At 40.7% G+C, this 20,436-nt stretch overlaps 1 protein-coding gene across 3 annotated transcripts in view; it reads right to left on the bottom strand.

The window, feature by feature from the left end:
* Positions 1 to 19,854, bottom strand: part of INIP (INTS3 and NABP interacting protein) — a 32,469-nt gene extending 12,615 nt beyond the window's left edge. The window contains exons 1-2 of one of the 3 annotated variants that reach the window (XM_059071586.2): positions 19,540 to 19,854; positions 18,376 to 18,458 (exon numbers count right to left, since the gene is read on the bottom strand). In XM_059071586.2, coding sequence (XP_058927569.1) covers positions 18,376 to 18,400 — 25 coding nt within the window. In that variant the 5' untranslated portion in view covers positions 18,401 to 18,458; positions 19,540 to 19,854. Of the gene's footprint in view, positions 1 to 18,375; positions 18,459 to 19,539 lie in introns of those variants that run through there. The other 2 variants (XM_059071588.2, XM_067040929.1) reach the window with 2 other exon arrangements.
* Positions 19,855 to 20,436: the final 582 nt, after the last annotated feature.

Below are 20,436 nucleotides of genomic sequence, written 5' to 3'. Positions count from 1 at the left end.
CTCATGTACAGTAGGAATTACTTAATATTCCTTTATTACTAAACTTTTTCCTAAAAAAATTATCTTAGAATAAAGCAGCACACTCCAAAAGTTCCACTTAGAACTATAACTCTATCTCCATTCACAATCATATATATTCTCATTTCCATATTCATTTATAGAAACATTTAACTCCCACACATTTCTGTGTCACTAAAAATATTCTGGAGTAACTAGCATTACAGCAAATTGCATTTAAAACCTAACAGCTGATAACTCACTTTGCATGAATAGCTCTCTATGACACTTAAACAAGGACTAATAGGAATTCCTTTTATTGAAAAAAATCTAAAACTAAAGAATGAAAATTATTGTTTGATTAGTGGGCTTATGGATAATCTACTTTCCAATTACATTTGTTATATTGCTTTCATAACAATTTTTTAAAAGATATTTTAAAATATTCAAGTCCTTTCAAATGATTATCTTACAAGCTCTATACTCTTCACAACTATACAGTAAATGAACTATCATCCTAAGACAGCTGTTTAGGGGGAGTTCCCTGGTGGACTAGTGGTTAGGATTCTGGGCTTTCACTGCCATGCCCAGGTTCAGTCCCTGATTGGGTAACTGAGATCCCACAAGCCGTGTGGCGCGGCAAAAAAAAAAAAAAAAGACGTTCAGTATTGGAGGAAAGTCACTGTGGCACTATTAGTTTAACATGTTTTAAGTTATTTATTGATTCAACATATTTATTTCATATCCATGACATACATACAGGCACTAAGGTAGAGTCTAAGGATGCAATGATGAGCCACCACTTGATTTGATGCTAGCTCTCATGGTTCTTAAACATTCCCGTGAAGACAGAGATTATCAAATAATTACACAAATGAATGTATAATTAGAGTCTAAGATGAGTAGTATGAAATAAAGAAATAACATTCTATAAGCATTAAAAACAATCATTGTAGGAATCAAGGTTTTTGATTTTGTTTTTTTACATCTTTATTGGAGTATAATTACTTCATACTGTTGTGTTAGTTTCTGCTGTATAACAAAGTGAATCAGCTATATGTATACATATATCCCCATATCCCCTCCCTCTGCGTCTCCCTCCCTCCCACCCTCCCTATCCCACCCCTCTAGGTGGTCACAAAGCACCAAGCTGATCTCCCTGTGCTATGCAGCTGCTTCCCACTAGCTACCCATTTTACATTTGGAAGTATATATACGGTAATGCTATTCTCTCTCTTCATCCCAGGCTCCCCTTCTGCCCCCATCCTCAAGTCCAATCTCTACATCTGTGTCTTTATTCCTGCCCTGCCACTAGGTTCATCAGTACCATTTTTCTAGATTCCATATATATGTGTTAGCATACAGTATTTGTTTTCCTCTTTCTGACTTACTTCACTCTGTATGACAGACTCTAGGTCCATCCACCTCACTATAAATAACTCAATTTTGTTCCTTTTTATGGCTGAATAATACTCCACTGTATATATGTGCCACATCTTCTTTATCCATTCATCTGTCAATGGACATTTAGGTTTCTTCCATGCCCTGGCTACTGTAAATAGTGCTGCAATGAACATTGTGGTACATGACTTATTTTGAATTATGGTTTTCTCAGGGTATATGCCTAGTAGTAGGATTGTGGGGTGATATGGTAGTTCTATTTATAGTTTTTTAAGGAACCTCCATACTGTTCTTCACAGTGGCTGTATCAATGTACATCCCCACCAACAGGAATCAATGTTGAATCAACTTGACCTAGACTGGGAGTAGGGGGAGCAGTGTCAGAGAAGCCTCCTACAGGACATAATGCTGGAGCTGAAATGTTAGATTAGGGGTGGGGGACAAAATCATGCTTCCCCCTTTAGAAAGATCACTATAGCTACAAGGTTGAGACTACACTAGACCAGAGAAAAAGAGACTATTACAATAGAACAAGCTGGAGATGACAGAAGTTGTCAGTGGCCAGGGAAATAGAGAGAGATGAACAGACCCAAGAGCTTTTTAGGAAGTTAAATCAACAGGACAGTGATAGAATAAATAAGAAGTCAAGAATGAGGAAGAAGGTGTCATGGATGGTTCTGAGGTTTTGGGCTCATATAGTTAAATGGTATATTATTTGTACTGCTGCTGTAACAAATTACCACAAACTTAATGGCTTAAAACAACACAGATCTATTATCTTACAGTTCTATAGGTCAGTAGTCTCACTGGGCTAAAGTCAAGTGCTGCTTTCCTTTCTGGAGGCTCTAGGAGAGAATCTGTTTCCTTCCCTTTTCCATCTTATAGATGTGCCTGAGTTCCCTTCTTGTGGTCCCCTTTCTCCAACTTAAAAACCAACAACGTTGCATGTCTCTGACCCTTCTGTGGTCATTTCTCTCTGACCATAGCCAGGAAAAAGTTCTTTGCTTTTAAAGACTCATGTGGGAGGGGGACCTTCAGGATGGTGGAGGAGTAAGACGTGGAGATCACCTTCCTCCCCACAAATACATCAAAAATACATCTACATGTGGAACAACTCCTACAGAACACCTACTGAACGCTGGCAGAAGAACTCAGACTTCCCAAAAGGCAAGAAACTCCCCACATACTTGGGTAGGGCAAAAGAAAAAAGAAAAAACAGAGGCAAAATAATAGGGATGGGACCTGCACCTCTGGGAGGGAGCTGTGAAGGAGGAAAAGTTTCCAAACACTAGGAAGCCCCTTCATGGGCAGAAATAGGGGGTGGGCATGGGGGAAGCTTCACAGCCACGGAGGAGAGCGCAGCCACAGGGGTGTGGAGGGCAAAGTGGAGAGATTCCCGCACAGAGGATCAGTGATGACCAGCACTCACCAGCCCGAGAGGCTTGTCTGCTCACCCGCCAGGGTGGGTGGGGGCTGGGAGCTGAGGCTCCGGCTTCGGAGGTCAGATCCCCAGGGAGAGGACAGGTTGGCTGTGTGAACACAGCCTGAAGGGGGCTAGTGCGCCACAGCTAGCTGGGAGGGAGTCCGTGAAAAAGTCTGGAAGTGCCTAAGAGGCAAGAGACCATTGTTTCCGGGTGCGCAAGGAGAGGGGGTTCAGAGCGCCATCAAAATGAGCTCCAGAGACGGGCACGAGCCGTGGCTATCAGTGTGGACCCCAGAGACGGGCATGAGACACTAAGGTTGCTGCTGCCGCCACCAAGAAGCCTATGTGCAAGCACAGGTCACTCTCCACACCGCCCCTCCCGGGAGCCTGTGCAGCCCGCCACTGCCACGGTCCCGGGATCCAGGGACAACTTCCCCGGGAGAACACACGGCGCGCCTCAGGCTGGTGCAATGTCACGCTGGCCTCTGCTGCCGCAGGCTCGCCCTGCATCTGTACGCCTCCCTACCCCCGGCCTGAGCGAGCTAGAGCCCCCGAATCAGCTGCTCCTTTAACCCCCTCCTGTATTAGGAAAGAACAGATGCCAGAGGGTGACCTACATGCAGAGGTGGGTCCAAATCCAAAGCTGAACCCTGGGAGCTGTGCGAATAAAGAAGAGAAAGGGAAATCTCTCCCAGCAGCCTCAGGAGCAGCAGATTAAATCTCCACAATCAACTTGATGTACCTGCACCTGTGGAATACCTAAATAGGCAAGGAATCATCCCAAAATTCATGCGGTGGACTTTGGGAGCAACTGTAGACTTGGGCTTTGCTTTCTGCATCTAATTTGTTTCTGGTTTTATGTTTATCTTAGTTTAGTATTTAGAGCTTATTATCATTGGTAGACTTGTTTATTGATTTGGTTGCTCTCTTCCTTTTTTTCTTTTTATACATATGTTTTCCTTTTTCTCTTTTTGTGAGTGTGTATGTTTCTTTGTGTGATTTTGTCTGTATAAGTTTGCTTTTACCATTTGTCCTAGGGCTCTCTCTGTCGGTTTTTGGGGTTTTTTAGTATAGTTTTTAGCATTTGTTATCACTGGAGGATTTTTTGGTTTGGCTGCTCTCTTTTTTTTTAAATTACTTTTTTATATTTTGAGAATTTTTAAAATTTTTTTTTTTAGTAACTTTATTCATTTTATTATCTTTTTTTCTTTCTTTCTTTTTTTTCTCCCTTTTCTTCTGAGCTGTGTGGCTGACAGGGTCTTGTTGCTCTGGCCAAGTGTCAGGACTGAGCCTCTGAGGTAGGAGAGCCGAGTTCAGGACACTGGTCCACCAGAGACCTCCTGGCCCCACATAATATCAGTTGGTGAGAGCTCTCCCAGAGATCTCCATCTCAATGCTAAGACCCAGATCCACTCAACAACCAGCAAGCTCTCGTGCTGGACATCCCATGCCAAACAATGAGCAAGACGGGAACACAACCCCACCCATTAGCAGAGAGGCTGCCTAAAATCATAATAAGGTCACAGACACCCCAAAACACACAACCGGACGTGGTCCTGCCCACCAGAAAGACAAGATCCAGTCTCATCCACCAGAACACAGGCATCAGTCCCCTCCACCAGGAAGCCTACACAACCCACTGAACCAACCTCACCCACTGGGGTCAGACACCAAAAACAATGGGAACTATGAACCTGCATCCTGAGAAAAGGAGACCCCAAACACAGTAAGTTAAGCAAAATGAGAAGACAGAGAAACACACAGCAGATGAAGGAACAAGGTAAAAACCCACCAGACCAAACAAATGAAGAGGAAATAGGCAATCTACCTGAAAAAGAATTCAGAGTATTGATAGTAAAGATGATCCAAAATCTTGGAAATTGAATGGAGAAAATACAAGAAACGTGTAACAAGGACCTAGAAGAACTAAAGAGCAAACAAACAATGATGAACAAAATAAGTGAAATTAAAAATTCTCTACAAGGAATCAACAGCAGAATAACTGAGGCAGAAGAAGGGATAAGTGACCTGGAAGATAAAATAGTGGAAATAACTACCACAGAGCAGAATAAACGAAAAAGAATGAAGAGAATTGAGGACAGTCTCAGAGACCTGTGGGACAACATTAAACGCACCAACATTCGAATTATAGGGGTCCCAGAAGAAGAGAAAAAGAAAGGGACTGAGAAAATATTGGAAGAGATTATAGCTGAAAACTTCCCTAATATGGGAATGGAAATAGTGAAGTCCAGGAAGCACAGAGAGGATAAATGGAGAAACACGCCAAGGCACATATTAATCAAACTGTCAAAAATTAAATACAAAGAAAAAATATTAAAAACAGCAAGGGAAAAGCAACAAATAACATACAAGGGAATCCCCATAAGGTTAACAGCTGATCTTTCAGCAGAAACTCTGCAAGCCAGAAGTGTGTAGCAGGACATATTTAAAGTGATGAAAGGGAAAAACCTACAACCAAGATTACTCTACCGAGCAAGGATCTCATTCAGATTCAACAGAGAAATTTAAACCTTCACAGACAAGCAAAAGCTAAGAGAATTCAACCCTACCAAACGAGCTTTACAACAAATGCTAAAGGAACTTCTCTAGGCAGGAAACACAAGAGAAGGAAAAGACCTACAATAATAAATGCAAAACAATTAAGAAAATGGTAATAGGAACATACATATCAATAACTACCTTAAATGTAAATGTATTAAACACTCCAACCAAAAGACATAGACTGGCTGAATGGATACAAAAACAAGACCCATATATATGCTGTCTACAAGAGACCCACTAAGACCTAGGGACACATACAGGCTGAAAGTGTGGGGATGGAAAAAGATATTCCATGCAAATGGAAGTCAAAAGAAAGCTGGAGTAGCAATGCTCATATCAGAGAAAATAAAAACTTTAAAATAAAACTATTACAAGAGACACAGAAGGACACTACATAATGATCAAGGGATCAATCCAAGAAGAAGATATAACAATTGTAAATATTTATGCACCCAACATAGGAGCACCTCAATGCATAAGGCAAATGCTAACAGCCATAAAAGGGGAAATCGACAGTAACACAATCATAGTAGGGGACTTTAACACCCCACTTTCACCAATGGACAGGTCATCCAAAATGAAAATAAATAAGGAAACATAAGTTTCAAATGATACATTAAACAAGATGGACTTAATTGATATTTATAGGACATTCCATCCAAAAACAACAGAATACACTTTCTTCTCAAGTGCTCATGGAACATTCTCCAGGATAGATCATATCTTGGGTCACAAATCAAGCCTTGGTAAATTTAAGAAAATTAAAATTGTATCAAGTTATATTTTCTGACCACAACACTATGGGACTAGATATCAATTACAGGAAAAAAGTCTGTAAAAAATACAAACACATGGAGGCTAAACAATACACTACTAAATAACCAAGAGATCACTGATGAAATCAAAGAGGAAATCAAAAAATACGTAGAAACAAACGACAATGACTACACGATGACCCAAAACCTACGGGATGCAGCAAAAGCAGTTCTAAGAGTGAAGTTTATAGCAATACAATCCTACCTCAAGAAACAAGAAACACCTCAAATAAAAAACCTAACCTTACACCTAAAGCAATTAGAGAAAAAAGAACCACCAAAAAAAACACCCCAAAGTTAGCAGAAGGAAAGAAATCATAAAGATCAGATCAGAAATAAATGAAAAAGAAATGAAGGAAAAAATAGCAAAGATCAATAAAACTAAAAGCTGGTTCTTTGAGAAGAGAAACAAAATTAATACACCATTAGCCAGACTCATCAAGAAGAAAAGGGAGAAGACTCAAATCAATAGGATTAGAAATGAAAAAGGAGAAGTAACAACTGACACTGCAGAAATACAAAGGATCATGAGAGATTACTACAAGCAACTATATGCCAATAAAATGGACAACCTGGAAGAAATGGACAAATTCTTTTTTTTTTGTATCTTTTTTTTTTTTTTTTTTTTCGGTACATGGGCTTCTCACTGTTGTGGCCTCTCCCGTTGTGGGGCACAGGCTCCGGATGCACAGGCTCGGTGGCCATGGCTCACGGGCCCAGCCGCTCCGCAGCATGTGGGATCTTCCCAGACCGGGGCATGAACCCATGTCCCCTGCATCGGCAGGCGGACTCCCAACCACTGCACCACCAGGGAAGCCCTGGACAAATTCTTAGAAAAACACAACCTCCTGAGACTGAACCAGGAAGAAATAGAAAATATAAACCGACCGGTCACAGGCACTGAAATTGAAACTGTGACTAAAAATCTTACAACAGGGACTTCCCTGGTGGCACAATGATTGAGAATCCGCCTGGCAATGCAGGATACACAGGTTCGATCCCTGGTCGGGGAAGATCTCACATGCCCCAGAGCAACTAAGCCAGTGCACCACAACTATTGAGCCTGTGCTCTAGAGCCCATAAGCCGCAACTACTGAGTCCACACGCCTAAAGCCCTGCTCCACAACAAGAGAAGCCACCACAATAAGAAGCCCACACACTGCAATGAACTGTAGCCCCCACTTGCTGCAACTAGAGAAAGCCCATGCTCAGCAACGAAGACCCAATGCAGCCAAAAATAATAAATTGAAAAAAAAATATCTTCCAACAAACAAAAGCCCAGGACTAGAGGGCTTCCCAGGCGAATTCTATCAAACATTTAGAGAAGAGCTAACACCTATCCTTCTCAAATTCTTCCAAAATATAGCAGCGGGAGGAACACTCCCAAACTCATTCTATGAGGCCACCATCACCCTGATACCAAAACCAGCAATGATGTCACAAAAAAAGACAACTACAGGCCAATATCACTGATAAACATAGATGCAAAAATCCTCAACAAACTACTAGCAAACAATCCCACAGCACATTAAAAGGATCATACACCATGATCAAGTGGGATTTATCCCAGGAATGCAAGGATTCTTCAATATATGCAAATCAATCATTGTGATAAACCATATTAACAAATTGAAGGATAAAAACCACATGATCATCTCAATAGATGCAGAAAAAGGTTTCAACAAAATTCAACACCCATTTACAATAAAAACCCTCCAAAACCTCAACATAATAAAGGTCATATATGACAAACCCACAGCCAACATAATTCTCAATGGTGAAAAACTGAAACCATTTCTACTAAGATCAGGAACAAGACAAGGTTGCCCACTCTCCCCACTATTATTCAACATAGTTTTGGAAGTTTTAGCCACAGCACTCAAAGAAGAAAAAGAAATAAAAGGAATCCAAATCGGGAAAGAAGAAGTAAAACTGTCACTGTTTGCAGCTGACATGATACTATACATAGAAAATGCTAAAGATGCTACCAGAAAACTACCAGGACTAATCAATGAATTTCATAAAGTAGCAGGATACAAAATTAATGCACAGAAATCTCTTGCATTCCTATACACTAATGATGAAAAATCTGAAAGAGAAATTAAGGAAACAATCCCATTTACCACTGCAACAAAAAGAATAAAATAGCTAGGAATAAACCTACCTAAGGAGACAAAAGACCTGTATGCAGAAAACTATAAGACACTGATGAAAGAAGTTAAAGATGATATAAGCAGATGGGATTGGAAGAATCAACACTGTGAAAATGACTATACTACCCAAAGCAATCTACAGATTCAGTGCATTCCCTATCAAACTACCAATGGCATTTTTCACAGAACTAGAGAAAAAAATTCACAATGTGTTTGGAAACACAAAAGATCCTGAATAGCCGAAGCAATCTTGAGAAAGAAAAGCAGAGCTGGCAGAATCAGACTCCCTGACTTCAGACCATACTACAAAGCTACAGTAATCAAACAGAATAGTACTGGCACAAAAAACAGAAATACAGATCAATGAAACAGGATAGAAAGCCTAGAGATAAACCCATGCACATATGGTCACCTTATCTTTGATAAAGGAGGCAAGAATATACAATGGAGAAACGACAGCATCTTCAATAAGTCGTGCTGGGAAAACTCAACAGCTACATGTAAAAGAATGAAATTAGAACACTCCCTAATACCATACACAAAAATAAACTCAGAATGGATTAAAAACCTAAATGTAAGGCCAGACATTATGAAACTCTTAGAGGAAAACAGGCAGAACACTCTATGACATAAATCACAACAAGATCCTATTTGACCCATCTCCTAGAGAAATGCAAATAAAAAGAAAAATAAACAAATGGGACCTAATGAAACTTAAAAGCTTTTGCACAGCAAACGAAACCATAAACAAGACAAAAAACCCTCAGAATGGGAGAAAATATTTGCAAATGAAGCAACTGACAAAGGATTAATCTCCAAAATATACAAGCAGCTCATGAAGCTCAATATCAAAAAAAAAAATCCAATCCAAAAATGAGCAGAAGACCTAAATAGACATTTCCTCCAAAGACGATATACAGATTGCCAACAAACAAATGAAAGAATGCTCAACATCATTAATCATTAGATAAATGCAAATCAAAACTACAATGCGATAGCATCTCACACTGGTCAGAATGGCCATCATCAAAAAATCTAGAAACAATAAATGCTGGAGAGGGTGTGGAGAAAAGGGAACCCTCTTGCACTGTTGGTGGGAATGTAAATTGATACAGCCACTACTGAGAACAGTATGGAGGTTCCTTAAAAAACTACAAATAGAACAACCATACAACCCAGCAATCCCACTACTGGACATATACCCTGAGAAAACCATAATTCAAAAAGAGTCATGTACCACAGTGTTCACTGCAGCTCTGTTTACAATAGCCAGGACATGGAAGCAACCTAAGTGTCCATCTACAGATGAATGGATAAAGATGATGTGGCACATATATATAAAATGGAATATTACTCAGCCATAAAAAGAAAAGAAATTGAGTTATCTGTAGTGAGGTGGATGGACCTGGAGTCTGTCATACAGAGTGAAGTAAGTCAGAAAGAAAAAAATACTGTATGCTAACACATATATATGGAATCTAAAAAAAAAAAAAGGTTCTGAAGAACCTAAGGGTAGGATAGGGATAAAGACAAAGATGTAGAGAATTGACTTGAGGACATGGGGAAGCGGAAGGGTAAGCTGGGACAAAGTGAGAGTAGCACTGACATATATACACTACCAAATGTAAAATAGATAGCTAGTGGGAAGCAGCCACATAGCATAGGGAGATCAGCTCGGTGCTTTGTGTCCACCTAGAGCAGTGGGAGGGTGGGAAACTCAAGAGGGAGAGGATATGGGGATATATGTATACGTATAGCTGATTCACTTTGTTATACAACAGAAACTAACACACCACTGTAAAGCAATTATACTCCAATAAAGATGTTAAGAAATAAAAATATAAATACTACATGTTCACACAAAAAATGAAAAGCCTAGATTGTCTGGAAGAGACTAAATATGGTCATTCAAGGTGATTCTTCTGAGATCTCAGAAAGAGAGAACTGTATAGAAAGCTACTATCACTATATATGCTCATATATATATATATATGCTATATATATATCTGCTTATATATATTTCATCATGAACAGAATGTTGACACAAATATGAATGTTAAAGGTGCTTCTGGGGAAGTCTCAGATGGATATGAGGAATATGTTATTGGAAACTGGAGGAAAAGCAGTCCTTGTTACAAAGTGGCAGGGAACTTGACCAAATTAAATTGTGTTCTAGTGTTTTGTGGAAAGTAAAAGCTGTCAGTAATGAACTTGGATATTTAACTGAGGACATTTCTAAGCAAAATGTTGAAGGTGTGACCTGGTTTCTCCTTGCTGCTTATAAAGTGTGAGAGGGAGACAACTGAAAAAGAAATTATTATGCAAAAAGGAACCAGAACTTGAAGACCGAAAATTCTCAGCTTATTCATATTGCAAAAAATGAGAAAGTGTGTTCAGGAGAGAACACCAAAGACATGGCTGGACAGTCTTTACTAAAGAGATTATGGGTGTGTTACATGGATCCAATCAACCACCTCAGCAGAAGCACTGTCAGCTTGGACTGAAGAGAACAGAGGTGGGATGAAATGAAGAAAGGCTGTTGGACTTTTGGGGTTCTACAAGCAGGAAGTTAGATGTTAGAGATGTCTGGATGCAAACATGCATCATCCTTTGAGTACAGGGAGGAATGACTCTGAAGGTGGGTCAGGGGTCATCAGGGCTGCTACTGCCACCATGGGTCCAGAAAGCACAGGCCCAGGCAGCAGGACTGTTTCCTCATTGGTTCCAGAGGGTTTGGGGACAAAATTCAGGGAGAAGAAGGCAGAGCCACCACCCTTTTTAGACAGAAAATTGAGCCAAAGAGGATTTCACTCTCAAGCCTTAAAATCTAATGGAATTTTCCACAGAAGTTTCTTAAAATTAGCCACATATATTAATGTCATACAAATAATGTCAGCACACAAATGTGTGCTGTAGAAATGTTGCAGACTGGAGAGTAAAAGATGTGAGTTCTAGTACTGATATTGATATAATAAACTAAATCTTTGAAAATCTAATGGAATTTGCCCTCCTAGGTTTTGGACTTGCTTAGGACCTGTCAGCCTTCTTCTTTCTAATTTCTTCCTTTTGGAAGGGGAATGTCTATCCTATACCTGTCCCAGTATTGTATTTTGGAAGCAGATAACTTGTTTGGTTTCATAAGTTCACTATTGGAGAGGAATTTTGCCTCAGGATGAATCATACCTCGTCTCACTCATATCTGATTTAGATGCTATTTAGAGGAAATTTTAGACTTAGAGTTGATGCTGGAATGGGTTAAGACTTTTGTGGCTGTTGGAATGGGGCAAATATATTTCACATGTGAGGACTTGAATTTTGGAGGCTGACAGGGTGGAGTGTTATAGGTTAAACTGTATCTTTGCAAAACACATAGGTTGAAGTCCTAAGCCCTAATACCTCAGAATGTGATTATATTTGGATACAGTTTTTAAAGAGGCAATTAAAGTTGAATGAGGTCACTGGGAGTGGTCCCTAAGCTAATATGACTCGTGTCCTTATAAGAAGTGGAGATCAGGACATGCACACACAGAGAAAAGCAAGACCATGTGAAGACACAGGAAGAAAAGACACAGGCCATCTACAAGCCAGGGAGAAATCAACTCTGCTGACAACTTGATCTCAGAACTGTGAGAAAATAAATTTCTGTTGTTTAACAACAATAACAAAAAAGAATTACTAATACATGCTACTACACAGATGAACCTCAAAAACATGCTAAGTGAAACTAGACACAAGAGACCATATACTGTAAGAGTCCATTTATATGAAAGGTGTCCAGGAGAGGCAAATGTATAGAGACAAAAAGTACATTAGTGGTTGCCCAGGCCTGTAAGAATGGGAAGTGACTGCAGACAGGCATGAGTTTTCTTTCTGGGTTAATGGAAATGTTATAAAATTAGATATTAGTGAAAGTTACACACTTTACAAAGTTACTAAAGATTCTTGAAGTGTAATCTTAATACAGGTGAATCTTATAGTGTGTAAATTATATCTCAATAAAGTGGTTTAAAAAAATTTTTTAAATAAAAAACATAGACTCATGTGATTAAAATGGGCCCACCTGGATAATCCAGGACAATCTTCCCATCTCAAGGTCCTTAACCTTAATCACGCGAGCGAAATTCCTTTTGCTATGTAAGGTAACAAAGTCCCAGATTCCGGAGATTATGACGTCGGCATTTTTTGAAGAGATGTGGGGAGAGTAGTATTCCGCTTACCATACTCCTTAATGATATATAAAATGTATTCAGTGGTTAAAACTCAAACTTATTCAGGGAAGACTGCCTGATGACTAAGTCTTAGCAGAATAAAAAATACAACATTATTAACATGAAGTAATTACTACCAGTAGCTAGTCTTCTAGCTATCTAGTTAATGGCAAACACTTCCTGTAACGTGCAAGATTAAAAAATTATTCAACTCTTAGCCACCTTTGGAATTTACTGAAAATACAGATCAAGGAAAGGAATAAGCCCTAATGTCTGCTCAGGTGATCTCCCTGTGTTCAAGTTCTCTCTCACTGAGACACCAAGGACTTACCCCTTTTAAGCTACTGCCGCTTTTTCTATCCACTGAGGTTTCTTGTCTTCAGCACTAGCTAAATAAGATGATGAAATCTCTTCTGCTTGAATCACCCTTTCCTCCTCACTCATTTTTTCTTTTCCTCTTACAGATAAACTCACAGGCCCATTTCCCTGTAAGGATTTTCTGCTCAATAACAGATGGAGAAAAGATACAAAAATTAAGATGAGGTCTTTTGCCCCTAGTCTAGAGCTCCCAATTTTTTTTTTTTTTTTTTCAGTATGCGGGCCTCTCACTGTTGTGGCCTCTCCCGTTGTGGAGCACAGGCTCCGGATGCGCAGGCTCAGCAGCCGTGGCTCACGGGCCCAGCCGCTCCGTGGCATGTGGGATCTTCCCAGACCGGGGCACGAACCCGTGTCCCCTGCATCGACAGGCGGATTCTCAACCACTGCGCCACCAGGGAAGTCCCCAATTTTTTTTTTAGATACTATAATTAGAATGTTCTAACCCTCCAGCTAAAGTGCAGTATGGGAAAACAATGAACAGGGGACTTGGACACAGATTCAATTTGGGTTCTCATCTCAGTATTACCAGTTACTATTTAATATTGGGAAAATTACCTCACTATGCAGGACTGATGGACATAACATGACAACTTTGAAGGGTGGTTATACGAAATATAGAAAATAAAAATAAAATACCTAGCACACTGCCTGCCACGCGGTAGTTGCTTAATAAATACCAGCTATTACTGTTATTATTACCTAGTGCTCTCTATCGTTTAGATTGTCAACCTCACTAGATTCTTGTCAGCCCCATTCTGACAATTCTCTGTCAGTAAACTGTTTTTCATTACACAGGGTACGATTGATTAGCACAGCTTTCTAGGTTACACTCACATGACAGGCCTCCCAGGCCAGTCTGAATGGACCAGGGGATCACAAGCTCTCTTCTACTATACAAACAATCTCATGCTAGTTTATGTCATATTCTGCCTCAACTCAGTTTCATTCCTATTTGAACCTGGGCCTACAGATCAATCCTAGCATCAGAAAACTACTGTACACTCTTTGCCTTGGCAATGAAAAATGAGGCAAAAAGAAATCTAGCTTTAAAAAACGAACTCCAAATTGTGTCTTTGTGTCCACTCTCATCTTTAAAAATGTACAGTTGCAAGAATTTTAAGATGATTTTTATGCATCACAAGGATAAATTCTTAATTGAGAGGTAGCATACCTTAGTACAAGCCTGAAGGGTAAATCTGCTTTTCTTCTGGACCAGAGGTGGTTTAGGTGAAACTTGTACTTGGGTCTGAGGTCAAGCAAGACACCTCCCAGGGGCTATGTTCCATTCTTACACAGAGCCCTAAAATCACAGCTAAGAGCATCCAAACTGGCCCCAAATCAATAGTTCCCACCACTTGATCTGCAGGGCTTATAGTTATTACTCTAAGCATTTTGAGATAACTATAAAAGAATCAAAAGAATTCACACTCTTTTTTTTTTTAATTGAGAGCAATCGCTATTTTTAAAAATTATTTATTTATTTATGGATGCATTTGGTCTTCGTTGCTGCACGCAGGCTTTCTCTAGTTGCATCGAGCGGGGGGTTATTTTGTTGTGAAGCACAGGCTTTAGGTGCGCAGGCTTCAGTAGTTGTGGCTCACGGGCTCAGTAGTTGTGGCTCACGGGCTCTAGAGCTCAGGCTCAGTAGTTGTGGCACACGGGCTTAGTTGCTCTGCAGCATGTGGGATCTTCCCCGACCAGGGATCGAACCCATGTCCCCTGCACTGGCGGGCGGATTCTTAACCACTGTGCCAGCAGGGAAGTCCCAAGAATTCACATTCTTTACTCAGTTTTTCACCAGGTTTCTCTGTGTATCTGAAATCAGGTTAGACCGATCTCCCAACTGCCAGCACATAATCACAGGCTCTTGATATTTACCAATAATGAGAGCCTCTTTACATAGGAATGGTACCTTGGCCAAATTCCAGTTTGACAATCTGCCTCTACATATTAAATTCTCAAAATGTTACTTCTTATCAATCAAATAATTATTATGAACCTATTGAATGTTCCACACTATAATGGATGCTAAGAATATGAGACTTCAGTAACTGTCTGCCAAGAGCTTGTGAAATTTAGCAGTTCAGATTACTACTATAGTATGATAGACTGCTAGATCTGAAAGAGGGCCTGTCCCCTACACCAGAGACATTAAAAAATTACAACACACAGATGAAGATTTCTTAAGTCATTGTTCTTTCAGTTATCATTATAAGATAATTATGGAACTTGGCATTCAATCTCCACAATAAGTAGTTCCAATACACATAAACAGTACAGAAAGAATATAAAGAGTAAAATGCAATAGATCCAAATAAATAAGAATGTTAAATTTTCACTGAGAGTCTAGGAGTGTACAGAACATGATACGGACTCCCTCTGCTGGTGCCTAATAGCAGCAGCTCCATGACACCAACAATATCACTGACAAAAGAGCAACAAAAGCCAAAGGACTAATCTAAATTCCCTTCTATGTTTGTTTGTTTGTTTTATAAATTTATTTATTTATTTTTGGCCGCGTTGGGTCTTTGTTGCTGTATGCGGGCTTTCTTTTTAGTTGCAGCGAGCAGGGGCTACTCTTCGTCGCAGTGCGAAGGCCTCTCATTAAGGTGGCTTCTCTTGTTACGGAGCAGGGGCTCTAGGTGCGTGGGCTTCAGCAGTTGTGGCACATGGGCTCAGTAGTTGTGGCACACGGGCTTAGTTGCTCCACAGCATGTGGGATCTTCCCAGACCGGGGCTCAAACCCATGTCCTCTGCACTGGCAGGAAGATTCTTAACCACTGCACCACCAGGAAAGCCCTCGCTTCTATTTAGATTAGGGGATGCTTCAGAGTGGATTTGACTATGAATCAATCAAAGGTGACAGTAAAAATGATTGTGCTTTATTGAAACTGCTTAAAAAAAAAGTAACTAGCAAATTGTAAATCTTGCATATTTGTGCTATTAAAACAGAGGGATAAAAATATTTAATTTGTTTTCATTTGGACTGCATTGTGTGATTTTTAGCAGCATATTTTCTCTCCAAAATAGATTTCTCTTAGTTTCATTTTGGTTCAAATTAAATTATTTTTAACCTGAATCCTTATAACTTGGTGAAAAGAGGAGGTCAAAGACCATAGGGGAATACTGACCTGTGATTAGTCCATAGAGCACACAAATCACACTTGGTTATTTGAGAGAACAGAATTGTATTAGCTGGTTACAGCCAGTAGAGTTATCACCAGAGCTAGCTTTTTACAATACCACACTTCTATAAAACTCATGTAATCTTTAGCCTGTCCTAAATGCAACTAATGTATTAAAACAGATTCAGTGGGCTTCCAACTTCCAGTACTAGCAGCATAGTTGGGTTAGAGTAATCCTGCCACAAATATAATAATAAATTCTGTAAAAAATACTAAACAGTCATTATTTGAAGGCACTAGAGACTGACCAAAATCTGGCAGAAACTGCAACTGGTGAAATTTGGGAATTGGTGGCCTTTTGCACTTCTCAATCCACAAACACCTTGCACACCTCACCTCACCGGCTTGAGGTATCAGAGGACAGAGTTCAGGACTGGCAGAGTAACCAGAAAATTAGGGGAGAGGCTTGAGAGGGAGAGGCAGAAGGAGTAAAGCCTAAAACATGCCTATAAAATCCACCCAAGGTTTTCGCTTTCTGCGAAACTACACATATATAGAGAGACAAGTAAAGCACTAAAGCAGCAACTGGAAGCTGAAAAGAATGAACAGAGATTTCAGCTGCTGCCCAACGTAAGGGAGACAAGAGTCTGGAGTATGAGTTAAGCCAAGCCATCTGCTAGAATGAAAATCACATTTTAGAGGAATATAACAGAATTCAGAGCCCCTACAATGTATTAGTCATAATATCCAGTATTCAATAACAAATCACTTAGTAAGAAAAAGGAAAATGTGACCCATTCTCAAAACAAATGCAGTCAACAGAAACCAACTCAACAATGATCTAGATGATGCAATTAGCAGTGACATAGGACCGCTATCTAGACTCTTAAAAAAAACTGATAATAAAAATAACCCAAATTTTTTAAAATGAGCAAAAGGCTTGAACAAACACTTCACAAAGGAAGATCTGCAATGGCCAATAAGCACATAAAAAAGTGTCCAACATTTGTCATCAGGGAAATCCAAGTTAATACTACAATGAGATGTCACTTTACACCCTCTAAAATGGCTAGAATTGAAAAGACCAACAATGCTATATATGGATCAACCAGAATTCTCACATTTTACTAGAGGGAATGTAAAGTACATCCACTCTGGGAAAAGGTTTGGCAGTTTTCCATAAAGTAAACTATACACTCAGCTGCTCCATTCCTAGATATTCATCCAAATATCTGCAAAAAGACTTACAAACGAATATTCAAAGCAGCTTTATTCACAATGGCCAAAACTGACACAACCCCAAAGTCTCCAAAAAGGAATGAATAAATAAATTGTGGTCAATTCATACAATGGAATACTAGTCTGCAATAAAAAAGAATGAACTATTGATACATGGCATAACATGGATGGCTCTCACCGACAGTACAGTGAGTGTAAGCAACTGGACACAAACACGTTTATATGATGTTTAAAATAAAACAAGACTAAGATTAATCAAAAAATATGATGCATCAAATAAGGAGTTTAGACTTGATATAGAAAGGAAACAGAAGTTTGCTTCAAGTTCTTAAGTAGGAGACAACTTACAAAGTGGAATTTAATGCTTTCTAGAGATTAAATTTTACTTTTGAAAACTTATTTTTATTTATTTATTTATTTATTTATTTTTGCGGTACACGGGCCTCTCACTGTTGTGGCCTCTCCCGTTGCGGAGCACAGGCTCCGGACGCACAGGCTCAGTGGCCATGGCTCACGGGCCCAGCTGCTCCGCGGCACGTGGGATCCTCCCGGACCGGGGCACGAACCCGTATTCCCTGCATCGGCAGGAGGACTCTCAACCACTGCGCCACCAGGGAAGCCCCGAAAACTTATTTTTAAATAAAAACTCCTTATTTGCAATGTATCTAACTTGACTTGCTTTAGAGAGCTCTTAACACAAGTGAAATGTGTATGAAGTTTTTTGAGCAAACGAAAATAAAAGAGTGGATATTGCCTAGTGACAATATAACTTCTTTAAAAGTGGTTCTAATCTCAAGTAAAAGAGCATGAGAACACAAATGTCCGAGGAGGACTTAAGGTTTACAGTGTGAATAAGATTAACAGATTAACATATAGGATTAATAGCTATTAAGGATGTTACATATAGGATTAATAGCTATTAAGGATGTTACATATCTGATGAAACGTTGGACTTGCTTCAAATATGGGGTTTTACTTGGCTATTCCTTTTTAATTCTGGCTCTAGTAACGGCCCTATGCTAAATTTTCTATCAAAATACTTTACTATATGAGCAAAAAGTTCCTAGCATTTACCTTGTCCTGAAGGGTTTGCTGCCATCTTCCTATTTTCTGTTTCAACTATGTTCTGTGGCAAGTGGTCTGCACTTTACAATCACCTGTAAAAAATAATGTGCAGACACATATCTTCATCTCTTCAGAAACATCTGTCTGAAGGGCACACAGACTTAAATCAAATGCCTCAAGTTACTTAATTAGAGGGTGAAGGTTAAATGTTTATTCTTGCAGATGCTGATACCAACATTCACCATTACTGTCTTTAATTACTTCATTAGGTTGTATTTACCAAATACTACCAAATGTATCAACTAACTGATAGCATCAGTACAATCACAGGGCTAGGAAGAAAAATCTCATCTGTAGTGCCTCTCGATTCATTTAAAAAACGTACCCAGCAACTACTGTGTATACTGAAAGCTAGGAAGGAAAAAGAGCCGAATATTTATCGCGTACATACTCTGTACCATAGAAGATCTGTAAGATGATTGAAATTAATTATTTTATTTATCACCACTTCATAGATAGGGAGATCGTGTCCAAGGGTCACAAAGCTAGTGCGAAAACTTTGGACTGTTAGCTTCCAAACTTCGTGCTTTTGTACTAGGCCCTGTACTAGGCCCAAATGAGCAAGACCCTACTCCTGCCCTCAAGAAACATATAATCCGGTGGAAAAAGAAAGCCTCATTCAAGCAACCGTACTAAAAAGGTTTAACAAACGCGCTCTTTACAAGGAGTAAACAGTGCTCCGGAAGCAGAGATGAACTCATTCTACCGGCGTCACGAGGGATGCCTTCTGGGTTAAGCGGGAAACTACAAGAGCGAGCAAACAGATGTCGGTTTGTAACGAGATGTTAGGTGTCTCCTGCAGCTGAAGCACAGAGCGAGCGAAGCCGGCTTAGGACGGGAGGGACAAGAGGGCCACATTGTGACGGGGAACGTCAATCAGGGATGTGACAGGGTTGGACCTGCGTCTCAGAAAGGTCCCGGGTCGGGGGGCGTGCGTGGAGGGCAGGCGGGGCAGGGGCTGCGGCAGATATCAAGGAGAGGAAGGAGGAGTGAGAAATGCTGGGAGGCAAGGCTGGCGGGGAGGCCACTGCCCTGTAGCAAGGGACGGCGGCAGCAGGTCAGCGCCGGGGCCACGCACTTCCATCCCCGGCGCCGCCAGGCGGTCCTACTTACCGCGAGGCTGGAGAGCCCGGGGCCGCCTCGCCTTCTGGTCACGTTCTCCAGCGGGGCGCGACCACTTAAAAGACCGGCAAACCGAACTCAATGCGGCGTTCTACCACCTTCCCGCCCCCGCTGCGCTTCCGCCTCCTGATGACTTACACCGAGTGACCGGAAGCCCGGCCTCCTAACGGCTGCTCCTCACGGCGATTCGTACTTTAACTGCTACCTAATGCATACGCCACTTCCCTTCCAAAGAGTGGCAGCCAGAGAGACTCCTGGACCCTGCATGCCGCACCATCGGAGACGGAGCCCGAACGGGGCGGGGGCAGAGACCGGCTGGGTCCCTAGCACCGCAATTGGCTTTTCGTCCAGGCCGCTGCGCAGTGACGTATCCTGCCGGCTCGGCTAGGTAGGGGCGGGGCGGAGACCGGCTGCCTCCCTAGCTCTTCAAGTGGCGAAAAGCCACCAGTTCAGCCGGTCCTGCGACGATGTGAATCCACTTCGGTTGGGATCGAGGCAGAGCTGCGGTTGGGACCCGGAGAGTGAGCTTTATCAACCATCTCGGGTTGAGCGTCTTAACGTACACAAATCCCAGTGATACTTTTCTTTTATAGTTTAAATAATTATACACTAAACTTGTAGAAATTTTTACTACTGTGCAAGAATCTGTATTTAAGGAATGGATATGCCACATCTCAGAACACTGTCTCTCCTAGTGGGATCGCCTGAAGGCCAGATTCCAGCACAGCAGAGCTACGTATCTACGTTGAACAGTAACCTTGTATTGATGTGTGTCACCTGTCCTGTGGTCGTTAACCAACGTTAACCAACGTTAACCACCGTCCTTCTTAATCGATGTTTGCTCAGTAATAAACGTTTATGATGCACAATTTTGTCGAGCATGGATCC

The sequence above is a fragment of the Kogia breviceps genome, chromosome 8 (assembly GCF_026419965.1).
Source record: "Kogia breviceps isolate mKogBre1 chromosome 8, mKogBre1 haplotype 1, whole genome shotgun sequence".
Taxonomy (NCBI): domain Eukaryota; kingdom Metazoa; phylum Chordata; class Mammalia; order Artiodactyla; family Physeteridae; genus Kogia; species Kogia breviceps.
The sequence above is the reverse complement of the archived record's forward strand: the minus strand, read 5'-3'. Positions and strand labels throughout refer to the sequence as shown.